Here is a 20,441-nt window from a genome sequence, read left to right as displayed (position 1 = left end):
TCCTTTCCACCTATCCACTCCACCTTCCTCCCTGACCTATCACCTTCATCCCCTCCCCCACTCACCTATTGTACTCTATGCTACTTTCTCCCCACTCCCACCCTCCTCTCATTTATCTCTCCACCCTTCAGGCACTCTGCCTCTCTGCCTCAGGCACCACTCTAATCTTGACTCTGGTTTCCAGCATCTGCAGTCATTGTTTTTACCTGGACTGAAGGGTAAGGCTGGTAGGAATAGGGAACAATGGATGAATAAAGAAATTGAGGCTCTGGTCAAGGATAAGAATGAGGCATGTGCCAGGTATAGGCAACTGGGATTGAGTGAATCTCTTGAAGAGTATAAGGGGAGGAGGGACAGGATTAAGAGAGAAATCAAGAGGGCCAAGGAATCCTAAAAAACTTCTACAATTTTACATCAACAATCTGGAGCACAGAGAACATAGAACATTACAGCACAGTAGAGGCTCTTCAGCCCTCGATGTTGCACTGACCTGTGGAACCAATCTGAAGCCTATCGAAGCTACACTATTCCATTCTCATCCATATGCCCATTCAATGACCATTTAATAGAACATAGAACATAGAAGAATACAGCGCAGTACAGGCCCTTGGGCCCTCGATGTTGCGCCGATCCAAGCCCACCTAAACTACACTAACCCACTATCCTCCATATACCTATCCAATGCCCTCTTAAATGCCCATAAAGAGGGAGAGTCCACCACTGTTACTGGCAGGGCATTCCATGAACTAACGACTCGCTGAGTGAAGAACCTACCCCTAACATCAGTCCTATATCTACCCCCCCCATTCTCAAATTTAAGTGCCCTTAAATTTGTCCTTATTTAGATCAACAGTCAAGGATAATCCAAAAAAAATCTAAAATTTTACATAAATGATCTGAAGCAAGATATAGGTGGTCTGATTAGCAAGCTTGCAGATTACACTAAGATTGGTGGAGTCACAGATAGTGAAGGGGACTGTCAGAGAATGCAGAAGCATAGATAGATTGAAGACATGGGCAGAGAAATGGCAGATGGAGTTTAATCCGGGAAACGCGAGGTGATGAATTTTGGAAGATCCAATTCAAGAGTAAACTTTACAGCAAATGGGAAAGACCTGGGGAACATTGATCTATAGAGAGATCTTGATGTTCAGGTCCATTGTACCCTGAAGGTGACAACGCAGGTCGATAGAATGGTCAAGAAGGCATACAGTGTACTTTATTTCATTGGACAGGGTATTGAGTATAAGAGTTGGCAGGTCATGTTACAGTTGTATAAGACTTTGGTTCAGCCACATTTGGAATACTGCATACAGTTCTGGTCGCCACATTACCAAAAGGATGTAGATGTTTTGGACAGGGTGCAAAGGAGGTTCACCAGGATGTTGCCTGGTATGGAGGGCATGAGCTATGAGGAGAGATTGTGTAGATTAGGATTATTTTCATTAGAAAGGTGGAGGTTGAGGGGCAACCTGAATGAGGTCTACAAAATCATGAATGATATGGACAGGTGGATAGCAAGAAGCTTTTTCCCCAGAGTGGGGTCTCAATTACTAGGGTCATGAGTTCAAGGTAGAGAGGAAACGTTTAAGGGAGATATGCGTGGAAGGATCTTTATGCAGGGAATGGTGGTGACTTGGAACTCATTGCCAGCGGAGGTGATCGAGGCGGGCACGATAGCACCATTTAAGACATATCTAGACAGAGACATGAATAGGCAGGGAGCACAAGGATACAGACCCTTAGAAAATAGGCGACAGGTTTAGATAGAGGATCTGGATCAGCGCAGGCTTAGAGGGTCGAAGGGCCTGTCCCTGTGCTGTAATTTTCTTTGTACTTTGTTCTTTAAGTACATTAAGAGCAAAAGAGCAACCATGGAGAGAATAGGGTCCCTTAAAGATCAACAAAATCACCTATGTATGGAACCACATAAGAGTGGAGTGATACTTAATTAATATTTTGCATCAGGATTTACTGTGGAGAAAGACAAGGAAACTAAGGAACTTGGAAAAATAAATATTTATGTCTTGAAATAGTCCATATTACAGAAAAGGATGGGCTGGACATCTTAAAAAACATAAAGGTGGACAAATCTCTGAGGCCTGATCAGATGTATCTGAGGATGTTGTGGGAAACTATGGAAGAAATTGCGGGTCCCCTAGCAAAGTATCATCTGCCACAGGTGAAGTGCTGGAGGACTTCAGGATGGTTAATGTTGTGCTTTATTTAAGAAAGGCTGCAAGGAGAAGCCTGGGAACTATAGACATCAATGATAGGCAAGTTGTTGGAGGGGATTTTGAAAGATAAGATGCATTTGGAGAGGCAAGGACTGATTAAGGATAGTCAACATGGCTTTGTGCATGAGAAATCTTTTCTCACAAACTTGATTTGAGTTTTTTTGAGGAAAAGACCAAGAAATAGATACGGGCAGAGCAGTGGATGTTATCTATATCAACTTTCGTAAAGCCTTTGACAAGGTTCCACATGGTAGACTGGTTAGTGAAGTTAGATCACATGGGATTCAGGGAGAGCTTGCCAATTAGCTATAAAATTGGCATGATAGTCGGAGACAGAAGGTGGCAGTGGAGGGCTGTCGAAAGGACTGGAGGCCTGAGCGCAGCAGTGTTCCACAGTGATCAGTGCTGGGTCCACTGTTGTTTGTCATTTATATAAACAATTTGATTTAGAATTTAGGAAGCATAGTTAGTAAGTTTGTGGATGACACCACTATTGGTGGTATACTGGACAATGAAAAAAAAATCTAAGATTACAAAGGGATTTTGATCAATTCCGCCAATGGGCTGAGGAATGACAGATGGTTTTAATTTGGATAAATGGATTGCATTTTTTTTAAATGAACAAGGACAGATTGTACTGTGGATAGTAGAACCCTTGGCAGTGTTGTTAATCAGAGAGGTTCAGGTACATTGTGATGCAACTTTCAAAGAACAAACAGACAGAAGGCATTTGGGACGCTTGCTGCCATAGGTCAGGCCATTGCATTTAGGAACTGGGACGCACGTTACAGTTATATAGAACATTGGTGACGCCACGTTTGAAGTACTGTACAGTTCTGGTGTCCAACTATCGGAATGATATTATTAAATTAGAGAGGGTCAGCAGAAAAGATTTACAAAGGATATTACTAGAACTGGAGGGTTTCAGTTTTAAAGAAAGGCTGGTACTTTTTTCATTCCACGGTAGGAGGTTGAGGGTGACCTTACAGGAAGTTTACAAAATCATGAGGGGTATAGATCAGGTGAATAGAAAAGTCTTTTCCCTAGGTTAGGGGAGTTCAAAACTAGAAGGCATATTTTTAAGGTGAGAAGAGAAAGATTTAAAAGGAACCTGAGGGGCAACATTTTCACAAAGGTGGTTCACATTTTTTTTAGAACATTACAGCGCAGTACAGGCCCTTAAGCCCTCAATGTTGCTCCAACCTGTGAAACCAATCTGAAGCCCATCTAACCTACACTATTCCATTTTCATCCATATGTCTATCCAATGACCATTTAAGATTATATCATATTAGATTAGATTAGATTAGATTAGATTCCCTACAGTGTGGAAACAGGCCCTTTGGCCCAAAAGGTCCACACCGACCCTCTGAAGAGTAACCCACCCAGACCCATTTTCCCTCTGACTAATGCACCTAACACTATGGGCAATTTAACATGACCAATTCACCTGACCTGCACATCTTTGGACTGTGGGAGGAAACCGGAGCACCCGGAGGAAGCCCACGCAGACATGGGGAGAATGTGCAAACTCCACACAGACAGTCGCCCGAGGCTGGAATCGAACCTAGGACCCTGATGCTGTGAGACAGCAGTGCTAACTACTGAGCCACCGTGCTGCCCCTTAAATGCACTTAAAGCAGATGAGTCTACTGCTGTTGCAGGCAGGGCATCCATTCCATACCCCTACTACTCTCTGAATGAAGAAACAACCTCTGACATCTGTCCTATATCTGTCATCCCTCAATTTAAAGCTATTTCCCCTCGTGCTAGCCTTCACCATCCAAGGAAAAAGGCTCTCACTGTCCACCCTATCTAACCCTCATGTGGAAAGAACTGCCAGAAGAAATCGTAGACAGGTACAGTTACAACATTTAAAAGACATTTGGACAGGCATATAAATAGGAAAGGTTTAGAGGTATATGGGCCAAATGTAGGTAAATAGTATGAGTTTAGTTTGGGAAACTTAGCATGAATGACTTGGAACGAAGGGCGTGTTTCCATTATGTATGACTGTTGTTGTGGTTCTGTTCGCCGAGAACAGAACCACAACAACGAGCACCCGAGCGACAAATCTTTTCACAAATTATGTATAACTCTATGGCTCTGTGGCCAGGCTTAAGAATCCTGAAGGCTATGTTGTCTGCCTGGTGTCTGCATTCAGGATATCTCATCTGGGCTGCAGAGGGATTTGGAGTGGGAGGGGAAAGCTCCAAATCATGGTCCAAATAGCTAACAACAATAAAGGTAAAAAAAGGAAAGAGGGAATAGCTCGGAGCTAAATTAGAAAGCAGAACCAAAAAGGTAATAATCTCTGGATTACTATTTGAGCCACCAACGAATTGCCACAATATCCACAAGATTAAAGAGGTAAACATGTGGGGCTCAAAGACTGGTGTGCAAGAAACAGGTTGAAATCCATGGGACATTGGCAGCAAGCAGGAGCTGTTCCGATGGGACGGGCTTTATCTGAATCTTGTTGAGACCAGGGTCCTTGCAAATTGCTTTACTAGGGCTGTGCATAGGGCTTTAACTAAATAGTGGAGAGATGGGTTCAGTTGTGTGGAAAACAATTAAAGGGGGGCAGACAGCAGAAGTTAAAGTTGCCAGAATAAGTAATAGGACAGAATATGGAAAGGGTCAGGAATCTAACGACAGGCACACCAGGCAAAGGGACAACTATGAGAAGGGGGTCAGTCAACACAGGTCTTGGGGTGTTATACTTAAATACACTGAATAAGGTAATGAGCTTGTAATGCAGGTTGAAATTGGGAGGTACCATGTTGTGGTGTCCCAAACGTGGTACAAGGTGATTGAGATGAGAACTGAATATCTAAGAATACACATCCTGTTGAAAGGACAGGCAGATGAGGAGGGGTTGACTAAATAAAATATATGAAAGCGATAGCAACAATAATATAGAGTCGGAAGGTGTAAAATCTCTGTGAGTAGAGATGAAGAATTGCAAAGAAAAAGGACCCTGATGGGAGTTTGTACAGGTTTCCTAGCAATAGGTAGGATGGGGTGTCAGTAATCAGGGAAGAAAAAAAAATAAGGAGATTAAAAAATGCACGTAATCAAGACACTATTAGAATAATCACTGGGGACTCCAATACTCGCAGAGATCATAATACAATAGAAGTCACCCTGCAGTTTGAGATGGAGATGGTTGAATCAGGTGCAAGGCTATTACAATTGAATGAAGGTAACTATAAAGACATGAGGGAGGAGCTGACCAGAGTTGATTGGAAGGGGAGCTTAGCCAGGAAGGCAGTGAAGCAAAAACAGAAGGAGTTTCTGGAGTTTAATTTGGGAAGCACAGCAGAAATTCATTGAAAGGAAGAAGAAACACGTTAAGGGGATTATAAGACAACCATGCCTGACCAGGGAACTCAAGGACAGCATAAAAACAAAAGAAAAAGCACACAGTACAGTGAATATTGGTGGGAAGGCAGAGGATTTGGAAACCTTTGAAAACTAGCAGAGGATAATTTAAGAAGCAATAAGTTGGGAGAAGACAAAATGATCGAAAGCTTGCGAGTAATAAGATTTGAAGAGTGTTTTCTAAGATGTCTAAAAAATTGAGAGGCAAGAATGGACATTAGATGCTAGAAAATGAGGCCAGAGAAATAGTAATAAAGAAATGGCAGAAGAACTGAATAGGTATTCAGCTATAATGGAAAACACTAGCAGCACACCAGAACTTCAAGAGTCAGGGGCAGAGATGAGTGTAGAGGTCATCACTAAGGAGAAAGCACTGGGGAAGCAGAAATTTCTGAGGGTGAATAAATCACTTGGACTGAATGGGTTACACCCCAGGTTCTGAAGGCGTTTGTAGGCAAGTGGGCAAAATGGCAGATGGAATAAAACGTGATAAAATGTGAGCTAATGCAATTTGGAAGGAAGAACAGAGGCATATACTATTTTCGAAACAGGGAAAAGGCATTGGAAATATGAAGTACTAAGGGATTTGGGAGTCCTAATTCAGGATTCTCTTCAGATTAACATGCAGGTTCAGTGACGGTTAGGAAAGCAAAACCATGTTGGTATTCATTTCAAGATGTCTAGAATACAAGAGCAGAGATGTACTGCTGAGGCTGTATAAGACTCTGGTCAGACCATAGTTATAATATAGTAAGCAGTTTTGGGTCACGTATCCAAAGAATGAAGTGCTGGCATTGGAGGAGATCCAGAGAAGGTTTACAAGAATGATGCTGGAGATGAAGAGCTTGATATTAGATTAGATGAAGAGCTTAGATTAGATTACTTACAGTGTGGACACAGGCCCTTCGGCCCAACAAGTTCACACCAACCCGCCGAAGCGCAACCCACCCATACCCCTACATTTACCCCTTACCTAACACTACAGGCAATTTAGCATGGCCAATTCACCTGACCTGCACATCTTTGGACTGTGGGAGGAAACCGGAGCACCTGGAGGAAACCCACGCAGACACGGGGAGAATGTGCAAACTCCACACAGTCAGTCGCCTGAGGGGGGAATTGAACCCGGGTCTCTGGAGCTGTGAGGCAGCAGTGCTAACCACTGTGCCACCGTGCCACCCTATATATGCTCCTTGTCACATAAGGAGCAGTTGAGGAGTCAGGGTTGTACACAATGGAGTTTAGAAGGATGAGGGAAGATCTGATTCAAAATTATAGAATATTGAAATGCCTGGACAGCGTGGACATGGAGGAGATGTTTCCATTAGTAGAAAAGACGAACACCAAAGGACACAGCCTTACAGTGATGGGACGACACTTTTGAACTGAGATAACAGGAATTTCTTCAACAGCTGTCCTTCAATCTTATGGCAACTCTTCAATATGTGCAGAGGACGTGAAAGTTAGAAAGTTAAAGTCAGAGCCCTCCCTTGCTGTGCACAGCAGTCTTGGATATATCTCATCTGCCACATTATCAAAAGGATGTGCATGCTTTGGAGAGGGTGCAGATGAGGTTCACTAGGATGTTGCATGGTATGGAGGAAGATAGCTATGAAAAGAGATTGAGTAGATTAGGATTATTTTCATTGGAAAGACCGAGGTTGAGTGGGGATTCGATTGAAGTCAACAAAATCATAAGAGGTGGATAGCAAGAAGCTTTTTCCCAGAGTGGGGGAGGGGGTGGGCTCAATTACTAGGGGTCACGAGTTCAAGGTGAGAGGGGAAAAGTTTAAGGGAGATATGCGTGGAAAGTTCTTTGTGCAGAAGGTGGCGGTTGCCTGGAACACGTTGCCAGTGGAAGTGGTAGGGGTGGACACGATAGCATCATTTAAGATGTATCTACACGGATACATGAATGGGCATGGAGCAGAGGGACACAGACCCTTAGAAAATAGGTGATGGGTTTAGATAGGGGATCTGTTCCATTGCAGGCTTGGATGGCCGAAGGGCCTGTTCCGGTGCTGTAATTTTATTTGTTCTTTGTAAATCCTGTCCCTCAAGATTCCCTCCAACAATGTGCCCACCACAGATGTCAGGCTCACCACCTATAGTTCACTGGCTTTTCCTTACCACCTTTCTTAAATAGTGGCACCACATTAGCCAATCTCTAGTCTTCCAGCACCTCACCTGTGACTATCAATGATACAAATATCTCATCAAAGAGCCCAGCAATCCTTTCACTAGCTTCCCACAGAGTTCTCCGGTACACCTGATCAGGTCTTGGGGATGTAACCATTTTAATCTGTTTCAAAACATCCAAAATCTCATCTCTAATATGGACACATTTCAAGATGGCACCATCTATGTCCCCATATTCTATACCTTCCAAGTCCTTCTCCACAGTAAACACTGATGCAAAATACAGATGAACCTCGATTATCCGAATATAAATTATCCAAAAATCGGATTATCCGAAGAAGATCTCCAGGTCCCGACAGAAATTTTACATCAAAGACGTCCAACACTGATTGCGTATTTTGTTTACAGTGATTAAAAGTGCTGCCGAGAACAGTCCTGGACTGATGGGAGCACAGGCACCGTCTCTAAATGACTGACCTCCCACCCTCTTCCCACACTTTCCCTGGAGTTCGACACAGACGTGTACCCTGGACCCCCCCTTCCCCAGATAATCTCTCTAACATTGTTGTCTACAGGACAGAGGTGGAACCTGTCAAAAAGTTGCAGTAAAAAGTTGTATGTGTGTGTATGCTCACTCCCCCCCAAAAGGCAGTAGCAGTAACCCAGAGGAAAGACATTGAATCGATTAACCGAATAATCAATTATCCAAACGAAATAGTGCTCGTCCATCTCCTTCAGATAATCAAGGTTCCTCTGCACTCATTTCATATCTCTCCCATCTACTGTACCTCCACATAAAGGCTGACTTATTGATATGTGAGGGGCGCTATTCTCTCCCTAGTTACCCTTTTGTCCTTAATGTTTTTATTAAAATCCTTTGGATTCTCCTTAACCCTATTTGCCAAAGCTATCCCCTTTTTGCTCTCCTGATTTCCCTCTTTAGTATACTCCTACTGCCTTTATACTCATCTAAGTATTCATTTGATCTTTACTGTCTAAACCTGACATTTGCTTCCTTCTTTTCCTTAACCAAACTCTCAATTTCTCTCGTCATCCAACATTCCTATACATACCAGCCTTGCCTTTCACCCTAACAGGAATATACTGTTTTTGGACTCACGTTACCTCATTTCTGAAGGCTTCCCATTTTCCAGCCATCCCTTTACCTGAAAGCATCTGCCCCCAATCAACTTTTGAAAGTTCTTGCCTAATACCATCAAAAGTAGACTTTCTCCAATTTAGAACTTCAACTTTTAGATTTGGTCTATCCTTTTCCATCACTATTTTGAAACTAATAGAATTATGGTCACTGATCCCAAAATGCTCCCCCTCAGTCACCTGCCCTGCCTTATTTCCCAAGTGTAGGTCAGGTTTTGCACCTTCTCTAGTAGGTACATCCAAAAACTGAATCAGAGAATTTTCTTGTACACACTTAACAAATTCCTCTCCACCTAAATCCTTAACACTATGGCAGTCCCAGTCTATGTTTGGAAAGTTAAAATCCCCTACCATAACCACCCTATTTTTCTTACAGATAACTGAAATCTCTTTACAAACTTGTTTCTCATTTTCCCACTGGTTGCTAGGGGGTCTATAATACAATCCCAATAAGGTGATCATCCCTTTCTTATTTTTCAGTTCCACCCAAATAAATTCCCTGGATGTATTCCCAGGACTATCCTCCCTAAGTAGCAGTAATGCGATCCCTTTCCAAAAATGCCACTCCCTCTCCTGCCATCCTTTCTATCCTTCCGAAAGCATTTGTATCCTTGATCGTTAAGCTTAACATTCCAGGATAGAAATCAGCCAAATCTCTAGAATTGCTATGAAATCCCAGTCCCATGTTCCTAACTGTGCCCTGAGTTCATGTGCCTTCCTCATTATGCCTCTTGATTGAAGTAAATGCAGTTTAATTTATCAGTTCTACCTTGTTCTCTGCTTTGTTCCTTCCTGCCCTGACTGTTTGACTCGCTCCCTTTCCCAACTGTTCCAATCTCAAATTGATGTCTTCCCTCACTATTTCCCTGGATCCTACACCACCACCAAACCCCACACCTCCTCTGGCTGCCCACATTCAGTGTGTACTGCTACTGTTGGTTTCTGTTTATTTTGGAGGAAACCTGATTCCTGAACTGGCTGAATTATATAGCTAATGTGTTAATTGGTATTCCTTTTTTATTGAGGACTGATTTTTAAATTGCCTGATCTACACAGTCAATGTGTTTTAGTTCTCATTAGGAAACAATTGTTTGACTGGCTGGTTACAGCCTGTGTGTTACTCTTTGCTTTTACTTTGGGAAAAGGACAGTGCTGATTTTGTGGCAGGGCTTAGCCCTTGCACCCTGACTTTCTTTTTTTTTTGTATGTGTTTTCACCTTTTTTTTGGTGTTTGGGCTGAGCCCCTATAAGAAAATGCACCTTTTCAGATGAGCTGTTCCTGTGGGTAGGCCTGGCCTTTTGTCGGTGGACTAGGCCTCTGTAAAGACTGAATACCTGTGAGAGTGCTGGAAGGTGAGCATTTGCTGCATCCTGGAGTTCAGGAGTGGTCTCTGCCTTCAGGAGTGGACCAAATCCCTGTGAGTTAACTGCACCTTCACAATGTGTTCGAAAGTGGACCTGGTTCTCTCTGGATGGACCAGGCTTTTATGAAGACTGAACACTGGTGTGGTTACTGTGGGGTTTGCATTTGCTGCCTTCCGGAGTGGACTCTGCTCTCGGTTGTGGATTGTTTCTGGCAATGAACTCTGCAGACTGGAGTGGACTCTATTTCTGACAATGCACTTTGTATACTGGAGAGGACTCTGTTCCTGGCAATGGACTCTACATTTGGAAGAGCACTGTTTATGGTAATAGTTGCTGGAGTATTCTATGCACTGTTTCTTATCCAATTGGACTGTCTTGTATTTATGTGTTACAGCTGCTTCTGTGATGACTGAAAGTGGGATTTGAGGATTGTCCTCATTTCTCTGAAAACTGGTTGAATGGTAGGGTTTGGGGTCTGGCTTTGCCACTCCTCTCCCTTGTAAATTTCTGTTTCTCTGTACACAACTTTTAATGTTAATTGTTTGTAAACTGTACTGTTTAATAAAATAATAAAAACTGGATCAGTGTCAAGGACTATCCATGTGTAAGTAAGGTGTGATTTGATGACGGGATATAAGTCTCCGTGGAGTCATTCAAGTCTCCAGTGGTTCTGTGGCAAGAAGTGACCTGAAATAAAAAGTCATTTCCCTCAACAGGGCACTTTCATTTTCTCAGGGCTGGGGGAATCAGGCCGGTTTTAAAGAAGAGCCATACTGGGTCCAAAATCTTCACTCTGTTTTGGAATAAATTGGTTCTTTTGAGAGTGGCAGGCAGTGATGAGTGGGGTACTACAAGGGTCAGTGCTGTGACCCTAGCTGTTCACAATATACATTAACAATTTAGACAAGGGAATTAAATGCAATATCTTCAAATTCGCAGATGATACTAAGCTGAGTGGCAGTCTGTGCTGTGAGGAGGATGCTAAGAGGCTGCAGAATGATTTGGACAGGCTGGCTGAGTGGGCAAATACTTAGCAAATGCAATATAATGTGGATAAATATGAGGTTATTCACACAGGTGACAAAACAAGGAAGGCAGAATATCTGAACGGTGGCAGTTAAGGGAAAGGTGAGGTGTAATGAGTCTGAGTGTCATGGTAGAACAGTCACTGAGGGTTAGTGTGCAGGTCTAGCAGGCGGTGAGGAAAGCTAATGGCATACTGGCCTTCAAAGAAGACGATATATGTATAGGAGTAGGGAAGTCCTGCTTCAGTCCTACAGGACCTTGGTGACGCCACTCCCTGAGTATCATGTGCAGTTTTGGTCTCCTAGTCTGAGGAAGGATATTCATACTATTGAAGGAATCCAATGAAGATTCACCAGACTGATTGCCGGGTTGGCAGAATTGGCATATGCACATTGACTGGGCTTGACTCATTGAAATTCAGAAGAATGAGGAGGTGTCTCATTGAGACATATAAAATCACAGAACATAGAACATTACAGCGCAGTACATGCCCCTCGGCCCTCGCTCAATGTTGCACCGACCTGTAAAACCAATCCGAAACCCATCTAACCTACACTATTCCAATGTTGTCCATATGTCTCTGCAATGACCATTTAAATGTCCTTAAAGTTGGCGGGTCTACTACTGTTGCAGGCAGTACCGTTAAGAGACCAGATGGGACTGAGGTTCACAAGGAGGGGGTGTTAGCAATTCTGGTAAGTTGAAAATAGATAAGTCCCCTGGGCCGGATGGGACTTATCCTCGGATTCTCTGGGAAGCCAGGGAGGAGACTGTCAAGCCTTTGGCTTTGATCTTTATGTTGTCATTATCTACAAGAATTGTGCCAGAAGACGGGAGGATAGCAAATGCTGTTCCCTTGTTCAAGAAGGGAAGTCGAGACAACCCTGGTAATTATAGACAATGAGCCTTACTTCGGTTGTGGGTAAAGGTAGGAAAAGGTTATGAGAGAGAGGATTTATAATCATTTGGAAAGGAATAAGTTGATTAGGGATAGTCAACATGGTTTTGTGATGGGTAGGTCATGCCTCACAAACCTTATTGAGCTCTTTGAGATGGTGACCAAACAAGTGGATGAGGGTAAAGCAGTTGATGTGGTGTGTATGGATTTCAGTGGGTGTTTGATAAGGCTCCCTATGATAGACTATTGCACAAAATATGGAGGCATGGAATTGAGGGTGATTAAGCGGTTTGGATCAGAAATTGGCTAGTCAAAGAAGACAGAGGGTGGTGGTTGATGGAAAATGTTCATCCGGGAGTTTAATTACTAATAGTGTACCACAAGGATCTGTTTTGAGTCCACGGTAGTTGGTAATTTTTATAAATGATTTGGATGAGAGCGTAGAAGGGTGGGTTAGTAAATTTGGAGATGACACTAAGGTTGGTAGAGTTGTGGATAGTGCCGAAGGATTTTGTAGGTGACACAGGGACATAGATAAGCTGCAGAGCTGGGCTGAGAAGTGGCAAATGGAGTTTAATGCAGAAAAGTGTAAGGTAGTTCACTTTGAAAGGAATAAATTGAATGCAGAGTACCATATTATAGGAAGGATGTGAAAGCTTTGGAAAGGGTTCAGAGGAGATTTACTGGGTGTTGCTTGGTATGGAACGAACATCTTACGAGGAAAGGAAAAGGGACTTGAGGCTGTTTTCGTTAGACAGCAGAAGGTTGAGAGTTGACTTAATTGAGACAGTTAAGATAATCACAGGGTTAGATAAGGTGGAGAATGAGAGCCTTGTTCCTCCGATGGTGATGGCTAGCACAAGGGGACATAGCTTTAAACTGAGGAGTGATAGATATAGGACAGATGTCAGAGGTAGTTGTTATACTCAGAGTGTAGTACTAATTCATGATGAGACTGAACAGATTAGGTGCAGGAAGAATGTTCCTAATGTTGGGGAAGTTGAGAGCTAGGGGTCACAGTCTAGGAATAAGGGGGTAAGCCATTCAGGACTGAGATGAGGAAGAATTTCTTCACTCAGAGTTGTGAACCTAAGCAATACTCGACCACAGAAAGCTATTGGGGTCAGTTTGTTTGATATATTCAAGAGTGAGCGAATCTTGTAAAGGAGGACTAAACAGATTGAGAGAAAAAAAAACTCAGGACAAATTAGTAAGTTATATAAAGATTGACAATAAGAACTTCATGAAATGTGTAACAAGAGAGACAGAGAACAAAGTGAGCATAAGTCCTCAAAAATGAATCTAGGAAGATGGTTTTGGAAAACAAGGAAATGACAGAGGAGTTAAACAGATATTTTGCATCAGTCTTTAATGTGGAGTAATTAAGTATAGTCACCATCATTGAAGGTGCTGTATTACATAGATTGATGGGGCTAATGGTAGGTAGGTCCCTGCCCTTTATATCTGAGGATCCTAAAAGAGATGGCGGTGTACTGGTTGTAATTTTTCAAAAACACATGGATTCTGAATAAGAACTGGAGGACTGGAAAACTGTCCATGTGCCATCCCTACCCAAGATAGGGAGGGAGACAACATGCAAATAACTATAAGCTGATTAGCCTAAAGTGGAGAAGACAATGGAATCATTCGAGTAAGTAATAGCAGCATATCTTGAAAATCATAATATAATCAAGCAGAGTCAGCATGGCTTCATAAAACGATAGTAGAGCCTGACCAATTCATTAGAGCTTTGAGGAAGTCCCAACCAGAGTGGTTCGAGGGAAACCAGTAGATGTTTTGTATTTGGACTTCTGTTCGACAAGGCACCTTTCAAAAGCAAAAAAAAAGAGAACCTCGGATGCTGGAAATCAAACAAAACCAGAAATTGTTTGGAAAACTCAGGGTCTGCAGCAAGTGCTTATTTTTGTTCAATCAAGATCAGAAATAGAATTTGAAAAAAGCTATTCAAATCAGACTTCAAATTTTTTCAAATGTTTGGATTTTTTTTTTAAAAAGTCAGTTATTGCTAGATTTCGCCAGCTGTTGAGATGAGCCTGAGGAGTTACCATTAAAGGATTTACACTGCATGGCTGATTACTATCTAACATTCTCACAGTGGGCTGTCTTCAACTGAACACTTTGATTGACAATCAGTGGTTATATAATAAGTCTGCTTTCATAAGATTGTGTACTTGAGTGAAATGTTGCTTTCACAGATGATTAATTGAAGGAATTACAATGTACTGATTTTCTTTAAATAAACCGTATCTTTTAAAATAACAAAATCATTAATAGACTGAGAACTTTATTTTATCACAGGAAGTGATGAGAAATCAGCCATACCACACTTCAATCTCAGTTCCATTGGCCTCTCCAGCGGGGACTACACTCAGCTCCCAGCAAAGTTAGGGATGTAGTCTTTTAAAAATGAGCATAGAACTCAATTTTCTGAATCCAAAAATAAAAAGCTCAACATTATGACACAATGAGCTGTACCTGAGGAAGTGCTGTTGGCTCCCTCTGAATCTTCCAACTCCATTGTACAGACCAGATCTGAAAGTAAAACATTTCTATTAATAGCCAAAGATATTCTTCAGTGTGAAGTTGATTCTAGATTTACCATAAACAAAGTGATCCTGATTGTAGATGCCAACTGCTTTTTATGACTTGAACATTTCTCAGGTCTCCAATCCATTTCAAAACCTCTAGACTATAGGGAGAGTCTATCCTTGAAAAACCTGTTATTTTGTAGAGTGCTGTCATTACAAACATATCACTACAGGAAATAGACTTATACTTACAAATATATACAAAGTTAAAAATAACACAACACCAGGTTATAATCCATCAGATTTATTTGGAAGCACTCGCTTTCGGAATGCTGCTCCTTCATCAGCTGGTTATGGAGTATAAGATCATAAGACACAGAATTTAATGCAAACGTTTACAGTGTGATGCAACTGAAATTATATATTGAAAAAGATCTGGATTGTTCATTAAGTCTCTCATCTTTTAGAATGACCATCTTGGTTTCAGTCCTTCAGTTTCAGTAAATCCCAGAACTTTTTTTTAAAGTTACATTCTCAGATGAACTTTAACAATGGGTGCCATGTTGTCTCAGATAATGCATTGAAGTTGCGAGGTGCCCTGTGTGAGGCTGTCTGTGCACTAATGTTCAGTCTGATTCTATTTCTAAAAAAGGGATTTCGAGAATCTTAATGGATTCCGTGCAGTTTTTGAGCAAAATAAAATACAATTCTGCAAGTACAAATTCACCCCACAAAGTTATGTGTGTCTGTGTGCTTGTGGGTGCGATTGTGTGTGTGTGTGTGTGTGGTCATTACGGTTTCTTGAAAGTACTCAAGGATGGCCTCATAAGAATGGGTTACGATGCTCAACTCATTGACCGCTTGTTCCGACCTGCCACAGTGAGAAACCGTAATGACCTCCTCAGGAGACAGACACGGGTTGCAACTGACAGGATACCCTTTGTCGTCCAGTACTTCCCAGGAACCGAAAAACTACACCATGTTCTTCACAGCCTGCAACATATCATCAATGGGGATTAGCGTCTTGCCAAGACCGTCGCCACCCCTCCACTTCTTGCCTTTAAACAACCAGCAAACCTCAAACAGATCATTGTTTGCAGCAAACTGCCCCACTTTCAGGACAACACCAGACAAACCTGTCACGGCAGATGTTGCAAGGCGTGTCAGAATGTTCACACAGGTACCACCATTACACATGGGGACACCTCCCACCATGTATGCAGCAGATACTCATGTGACTCAGCCAACGCTATCTATCTCATACACTGCAGGCATTGGTGAGACTGAGCAGAGGCTACGGCAAAGGATGAATGGACACTGCACACCAATCAACAGACAGGAGTGTTCCCTCCCAGTCGGAGAACACTTCAGCGGTCTAGCACGTTTGGCCTCGGACCTTCGGGTGACTGCCCTCCAAGGCAGACTTCGGGACAGGCAACAAAGAAAAGTGGCCAAGCAGAGGCTCTCTCTCTCTCCCCCCACCCACCCTCTCTCTCTCACACACACACACACACACTCCTACAGACCCACTCACACAGACTCTCTCTCATATGCTTACATATACACACCCACACTCGCACCCCTTTACACACACACAGAGACATACTCTCTCACAGACACTCATACCCTTCCCCCCCGCCCCCACCCCACAGACACACATGACTGTGGGGTGAATTTGTACTTGCAGAATTATATTTTATTTTGCTCAAAAACTGCATGAATCCATTAAGATTCTCGAAATCCATGTTTTTAGAAACAGAATCAGTCTGAACATTGGGGCACAGACAGCCTCACACAGGGCACCTCACACCGATGACATGGCACCTATTGTTAAAGTTCACTTGAGAATGTAACTTCAAAAAAACGTTCTGGGATTGACATACGGAAGAACTGAAACCAACATGATCATTCTAAAAGATGAGAGACTTAACAAACAATCCAGATCTTTTTCAATATATAATTTCAGTTGCATCACACTGTAAACTTTTGCAATAAATTCTGTGTCTTATGATCTTATACTCCACAATCAACTGAAGGAGCAGCACTCCAAAAGCTAGTGCTTCCAAATAAACCTGTTGGACTATTACCTATTGTTGTGTGATCTTTAACTTTGTACACACCAGTCAAACACCAGCACCTCCAAATCAGGACAAATATGCATGTTACATTTCTGTATTATTTTTCCAACGATGTGATTGGAGCAGGGCTGTGGTTAAGGAAGAGAGAGACTTCAAGATGAAGGGGAAGAGAGAGGGAGGAAAGTGGCAAAACACTGCAAATACTAGAACTTTTCACAAAATTATTTGCAATATTCTGCAGGTCAAGCAGAGAAAAAGAGTCAACACTTCAGAGATGGTCTTTCTGATCAGACTGAAAACATCAGAGGGACAGGAAAAGAGGAATTGGGAATGGACAACAAAACAAAATGATGAGTGCAAAACAGAAGAGATTAAATGGCATGAGAACCAAAAGAAGATGGACTGAAAAGAGACAAAGAAACAAAAGTTGGGTCTGAGGAATCGAAATGACGGCAGGAGAATTAATTGCAGAGAAAGTTGTACAAGACAGTGCAAATCCAGAACTAATGAATCATTCAGATGCAAGCATTTCGCGGGCTTTGGGAGGTCTGGTTGAAGGCCAACTCGAACCCAGAGGTCCTGTTTTTCCACCCTTTCCAGTTTAACAGCATCTGTCCTATTGCAGGAACCTGAACTGTACACAGAACATCAAATGTGGCCCCGCCAATGTCCTGCTCAGCCACAGCTCGACGTCCCAATTCCTGTACTCAATGCTCTGACCAATGAAGGCAAGTGTACCAAACACCTTCTTCACTACCCTGTTGACCTACGATACCACTTCCAAGGAACTGTGCATTTACACCCCCAGGTCTGTTCACTTGACAACAATCTCCAGTGACACACTTGCTGATCATTTCTCTTGACTAGCATACTCTATACATAATTTATATTATTGAGATTGTTCAGATTTGATAACAGTCAGTGAATCTTGCTTTTAATGGTCCTCCAAAGATGGGTAATAACATAAACACATTAACTACAAATGTCAAACTTTGCCTATTTATTTGTTGTATTTTTAATCTTTTCTTGAGCAGCCTTCAAGTTTTTTTTTTAGCCAACTCAAATGCTTTTGTCAATATCGATCAGAAATCCAAGACAAATTAAGCATCATTTCCGAGCTTTGGTTTATTCAACTTTTCTTGAAATCATTTAGGTGCTCCTTTCATCCCATATTTATGTATTGTTTCATAATGACTAAATATTGTAAAGTTATTCAGAGAATCCCTCATGGCAGTCAGGACATAGACTTATGGAGATATACAGCAGGGAAGCAGACCCTTCAGTTCAACTCGTCCATGCCAACCAGATATCCTAAATTAATCTTGTCCCATTTTCCAGCATTTGGTCCATTTACCTCGAAATCCTTTCTATTCAAAGACCTGTCCAGATGTCTTTTAAATATTGTATTGTAGCAGTCTCCGCCACTTTCTCTGGCAGCTCATTCAATACATGCACCTTTGTGTGAAAACGTTGCCCATTAGGTCCCTGTTAAATCTTTCCCCCTCACCTTATACCTGTAACCTTTGGCTTTGGACACCACCACCCCAGAGAAAAGACCTTGTCTACTTACCCTGTCCACACCCCTCATGGTTTCATAAATTTCTATAAGGTCATCACTCAGCCTCCTATGCCACAGAGAAAATAGCCCCAGCCTATTCAGCCTCTCCCTGTAGTTCAAACCCCCCAATCCTAGTAACATTTTGGCAATCAGCTGTAACTGTGGTCTTCAAGATTTGATGCCATCTTTCCAATGCACTTTTAGATTGTGGTGAGAAGAAGATTAAATTGCTCTATTGCCAAATTGTCAGCTATTCTTCCCATACGTGTGATGTAAACTTGAATTCTCGAACTGATTGCATTTTTTTGGGTGATCCATATTTTGCAAAAATCTCTGCTACCACTATTCCACTACTACGTTTTGCAGTAATTGTTCCAAAAGTCCCTGATTCAGGGAATCTTGTGGAATCATCCATTATTGTTTGAAGATATTGGTTCCCAGTCCTGGGATGAGGCCAAATTGGGACCTCATACAATCTATTAATACCCTGCTAAATGATTCTTCAAAACTGGTACAGGTATTGGAATTAAAAGAGCAGTTGGTTGAAGAAGAAATGCCCTAGGCCACTGGCACTCAGGCTTTTGGGGACAAGGAACCGACACAGCCCTAGGCAAAGAAGGATTCTGTGGTATCAGCAATGAGGGACTTCTCACATATGCACAGAAACAACAAGACAGGCAGATAGGTATCTGAGATGCAATGGTCCTGATTGTCCAGAGCTACAGCAGTGCAGTGAGTCATACAAGTGTCGAGCTGCTTCCATGAACAGGTTGCGGCTGTCATTGAGGGCTAGGTATAGCACCTTCAGGGTCTATTGTACATGGACTCCATTGCCTCAGATACTAGTTCTCAAGACTGAAGGCATGGTGACACAGTAATAGGGAACCTGACAAACAATCCAGATGCCCTTTCTTCATGAAGAGACAGGGTGGTGCCGAAGGAGGACTCACACAGAGGCCTCTCAGTAGTGTAATCTCAGGATACTTCAGAGGTGGTCACACCATCCATCGCCACCCAGCCTGCCCCTGTCTTAATCTTGGAGGTTGCAGCTGTGGAAGCTTCTCTTTCCTCTGGTAAGTAGTCCCTCCACATGTCTAGCTCATCCAGACAAAGTTGTCCATGTGGTCACACCACCAAACCTCCAGGATCAATGGCCTTCACTGCTGAGCAGGCTCCCTCAATCTCAGCCTCAGAAATGTTGGGCCACGGGGCGGTTTGGTTGATTGGTGCGGGTGTCTCGGAGATGTTCCCTAAAGCGCTCTGCTAGGAGGCGCCTAGTCTCCCCAATGTAGAGGAGACCGCATGAGGAGCAACAGATACAATAAATGATATTAGTGGATGTGCAGGTAAAACTTTGATGGATGTGGAAGGCTCCTTTAGGGCCTTGGATGGAGGGGGGGGGGCGTGGACCTGACCAGGTAGTCACGGAGGGAACGGTCTTTGCGGAAGGCGGAAAGGGGTGGGGAGGGAAATATATCTCAACATTATGACACAATGAGCTGTACCTGACGAAGTGCTGTTGGCTCCCTCTGAATCTTCCAACTCCATTGTACAGACCAGATCTGAAAGTAAAGCATTTCTATTAATAGCCAAAGATATTCTTCAGTGTGAAGTTGATTCTAGATTTACTATAAACAAAGTGATCCTGATTGTAGATGCCAACCGCTTTTTATGACTTGAACATTTCTCAGGTCTCCAATCTGGATTGTTAAAGTTCACTTGAGAATGTAACTTCAAAAAAACTTTCTGGGATTTACATACGAAAGAACTGAAACCAACATGATCATTCTAAAAGATGAGAGACTTAACAAACAATCCAGATCTTTTTCAATATATAATTTCAGTTGCATCACACTGTAAACCTTTGCAATAAATTCTGTGTCTTATGATCTTATACTCCACAATCAACTGAAGGAGCAGCACTCCAAAAGCTAGGGCTTCCAAATAAACCTGTTGGTGCAGTCCTCACTTTCTCCTACAATTCTTCTCACCCACCCTCTTTTAAGAATGCTATCCCATACTCCCAATTCCTACACCTCTGCTGCATCT

General features: G+C 42.5%; 1 protein-coding gene across 2 annotated transcripts in view; it reads right to left on the bottom strand.

Moving 5' to 3' along the window:
- The window catches only part of LOC122563766 (nuclear GTPase SLIP-GC-like), a 125,709-nt gene extending 105,753 nt beyond the window's left edge, over nucleotides 1-19,956 (bottom strand). For both annotated transcript variants that reach the window (XM_043717973.1, XM_043717972.1), the window contains exons 1-2: nucleotides 19,898-19,956; nucleotides 14,704-14,760 (exon numbers count right to left, since the gene is read on the bottom strand). In XM_043717973.1, the coding sequence (XP_043573908.1) occupies nucleotides 14,704-14,760; nucleotides 19,898-19,940 (100 nt within the window). In that variant the 5' untranslated portion in view covers nucleotides 19,941-19,956. The remainder of the gene's footprint in view (nucleotides 1-14,703; nucleotides 14,761-19,897) is intronic.
- Nucleotides 19,957-20,441: the final 485 nt, after the last annotated feature.

The sequence above is a fragment of the Chiloscyllium plagiosum genome, chromosome 27, assembly GCF_004010195.1.
Source record: "Chiloscyllium plagiosum isolate BGI_BamShark_2017 chromosome 27, ASM401019v2, whole genome shotgun sequence".
Lineage (NCBI taxonomy): Eukaryota > Metazoa > Chordata > Chondrichthyes > Orectolobiformes > Hemiscylliidae > Chiloscyllium > Chiloscyllium plagiosum.
Note: the sequence above shows the minus strand (reverse complement) of the source record. Positions and strands in the feature narration are given on the sequence as shown.